Source organism: Theobroma umbraticum, unplaced genomic scaffold (genome assembly GCF_002168275.2).
Source record: "Theobroma umbraticum cultivar Fairchild unplaced genomic scaffold, ASM216827v3 scaffold_3062.0, whole genome shotgun sequence".
NCBI lineage: Eukaryota > Viridiplantae > Streptophyta > Magnoliopsida > Malvales > Malvaceae > Theobroma > Theobroma umbraticum.
In genome coordinates this window covers 1,456-4,671 of record NW_018399824.1, presented here as the reverse complement: position 1 = coordinate 4,671, position 3,216 = coordinate 1,456, and the positions used below count along the sequence as shown (strand labels likewise).

The 3,216-nt window shown below is 34.5% G+C and overlaps 2 protein-coding genes across 2 annotated transcripts in view; one reads left to right on the top strand and one right to left on the bottom strand.

Moving 5' to 3' along the window:
• The first annotated feature begins 1,094 nt into the window (after nt 1-1,094).
• On the top strand, nt 1,095-3,108 carry LOC110428896 (uncharacterized). The gene is made up of 2 exons (XM_021444818.2): nt 1,095-1,619; nt 2,321-3,108. Exon 2 carries the CDS (start codon nt 2,380-2,382, stop codon nt 3,106-3,108), a length of 729 nt encoding a protein of 242 aa, XP_021300493.1. The 5' UTR covers nt 1,095-1,619; nt 2,321-2,379.
• An 89-nt stretch (nt 3,109-3,197) lies between these two features.
• Nucleotides 3,198-3,216, bottom strand: part of LOC110428897 (beta-carotene isomerase D27, chloroplastic-like) — a 1,465-nt gene continuing 1,446 nt past the window's right edge. The window contains exon 8 of the mRNA XM_021444819.2: nt 3,198-3,208. Coding sequence (XP_021300494.2) covers nt 3,198-3,208 — 11 coding nt within the window. The remainder of the gene's footprint in view (nt 3,209-3,216) is intronic.

The following is a 3,216-nucleotide window of genomic DNA, read 5'->3' as shown; positions in this document are numbered from 1 at the left end:
ACAATTTTCTAAAGGATTCTTCGTGCTATTTTGTCCCTTCAGTGGATCATGGGCCTCCTGCCGTCTATTTTGGAATGTCTGCTTTCCATATACTGCAATTAGCACAGCATGATTGATTAATTTTCCAAGCCTAATTAATTCTATTGTCGTTGTTTAAACTAATTAGTTTCAGTGCATTAGTTGATTTTTATTCATGACAATGCTAAAACATGTTTTGTACATATTTTTCATTGGTTAAAAAAGATATAGTACTTGTGAATTTGAAATAATTTAATTTATTAATATTAATTAAACATATTATTATTATATGTTAAAAATGATGGTTTGGGAAATTGGTTTTCTAAACAAAATCTAATGCCCAAAATTAGAGGTTCATTCTAATAACAATTCTTTTCTTGTGATAAGTCTTTTAATCCTTTGTAACAAGAATATTGCAAAGGAGACTGATACAAACACTAATTAAAGTAATTTAAAAGATCAGGATGTCATTTGAAAAGATGTTGAAAATTATTTACAGAAGAATTTCATTTGTAAAGAGAATTTCTTATTTTTAAAATGAAATAACTTTATTTGGAAAAATTTGTTCATAATATTACTAATATTTATACATTCTTACACATCTAATGAGACTTATATTGCATTTTTTTAATTTCTTCATTCTTGATATTGTTATTCTTATTTTATAATTACTTTTTTTTTATTTCATCAAATTTCAATGCTTAAAATTATTCAAACAATATAACTACAAAATGTTATTATTTTAAATTATTGCATTTTAAAAATAAATTTATTTCATTTTCCTAAAATTTCCAAAATTTCTTATTCAAACGCACTTGAATTTTTTTTTTTTAAATCTATTGGTCACAATTTAATATTCTCAATAAAAGAAGGAAAATTAAAGCACAGGGACCCACTGAATGTTGGGGGAATAGGCTAATAACATAGCGACACGTAACACATAGCAAGGGCAGAGAATCAAAGGAGCGAGCCACTATCATGAGCAACGGCCTTAACCTGCGCACACTTTTGCAGCGTAAACCGTGTGTAGTAGTAGTAGATAGAGGAGGGGGAAAATAAAAGGCGTTAAGGCAAAGAAAGGAAGAAAGAACGAAAGAAAAGAAAAGCCCCCGAGAGAGAGAGAGAGAGAGAGAGAGAGAGAGAGAGAACGAGAGAGGGGACTGAGTCGGGTTGGCGAGTCAAGTGACCGAATCAAAGATCTAAAAATCTAAAATCCACCTTCCAACCCATCCAAACGAAAAAAACCACAGCGTGGGCTGGTGTGGCAATAGCAAAAAAATGGTGAACAAGGAGATAATAAGTCCTCTTCCTCTCCTTTACCTCTATCTTTCCTTTCCCATTCTCATCATCATTGTTACTACAACAACTATCTATCCTTCTCTAACCCTAAGACTTCTCTATCTCTTTAACTTTCGAGCCCCATTCTTTTCTGCTCAACAAAATTCCCATTATTATTTTTTTACATTCTCACCTAATCTATTTACCCTCCACCCTTCTCTTTCTCTTCCGTTTCGCTCTTTCCTCTTCTTGTCTCATTCCTTCTTTTTCTTTTTTCTCTTTCGAGGGTTACTCAGTTTCTTCTGTACGCCCGTATCGAGGAGGTAAAATAATCGATTACTCGTGGGTTTCTTGTTTTTTCTTTGGGTGCCTTGATCTACGGGTTTGACGGGGGTGAATTTGGTTATCGCTATCGCTGATGGATTTTGTTTGATGGATTGATTCATGTGATTTTGGGTGTGTTTTTATGTGGGGTTTGCTTTTGATTTGATGACAATTTGATTCATAGTTAATTGTGAGATAATATTATTCTCTAATCCTCTATATCAATCTATTTCTTGCAATTATTTGGTTTTTTTTTCCATCATCTTCTTGCAATTATTTGGTTTTAATCATTTGGCTTCTTTTATAATGTTGGGGATTGGGGGTAATTCCCTTGCTACTGCATTTTGAATTTTTTCAATTTCTTTTCGAGTTTATTAATCTGGATAATTTGATCTTTGTTTCTGAATGTTCCACGTTCCTTATTTTTTGGCTCCCTATGGTTTACATTGGTGAAATTCCTTATGATAGACTATGCTTCTACCGGTTTTCGACCTCTCTATTCTTTGTCCTTAATTTCACTTGATTATGTCTTTTATATTTTTTTTATGGATGTTATTGTAATGTTATATTGTCAATCTTAAACCCTTTTTCTCCAATTCCTTGTTTAATCTGATTTTATGTGTGACAGATTAAAGTTGCTTTTGTAGTGATTTGGGATCTATACAGCATAAATCTCATAGTTTGATTTTCGTTCTTTTAGGATTAGTGATCTTACTGGAGCATCCTTCTGGTGAAATAGGTGATAACAACTTTGTCAGCATGGAAGAGTTTTCTGGCACTCGGTTTGATGGCATGAACAATGCTGTCAGGAAGAAGAGGACCCAAACTTCTCGTCGTCCTCGTCCTGACTCGCAGTCTTTTGCTGAAAGTCAAGATCACTCACCCTTGTCATCAACACCTCCTTCAGATGATGTGAGCAAGGTCTCTAGTGATGAGAATGCTGGTGGTGATGCTAATTCAAAGCGGAAAGAGTTCAATCTTAATCAATGTGTTTGGATTTCTCCTGCTGTTGGTTTTGAAGGTGAGAAAACCAATAAAAGAAAGAAAGAAGATGGGGGATTCAATGCGTTTTACAACAATGAGCCTGGGCGAAGTGGGTCAAACAATAAACGTTCTAGTGAAGGTGTTCTTGCCCCTGCTAATTGGAAAAGCACAAGCAAGGCAAAGGAATGGTCAGTATCAGAATCGAGGAATGTGGATATATATGGTGGAAGGAATGGTGAATTTCAGAGTTCAGTGCAAGGAGCTGTTATTGATGGTAATGAAAGCAAGGTTAAAAAAGTTAAGCTCAAGGTTGGTGGCGTTACTCGCACAATTCATGCCAACTCAGCAGCTAATGGGATGCCAGGGAGTGGGTCTTCTACCGGGAAGAACAATCTTCAGGTAGTTACAGTGGTTTCTTTTAAGCTTTATTTGGCTAATTATGGCAATTTTGTATTAAAAAAGGCTTTTCTTTCGAAATTCAATGTTGGTGTTCCTCTCAGTTAAGTAGGTACATAGTGTTTACCTGATGAAGTTGCATGCCTTTTAAAATAGCCTGCTCTAGATTATCAGTTTTTTTTCTTTAGGGTGAATTGTCACAGATACCCTGAATTG

Bases quoted from the DNA above. Each gene is read 5' to 3' on its own strand.
- LOC110428896 (XM_021444818.2), top strand. From the start codon at position 2,380: ATGGAAGAGTTTTCTGGCACTCGGTTTGATGGCATGAACAATGCTGTC.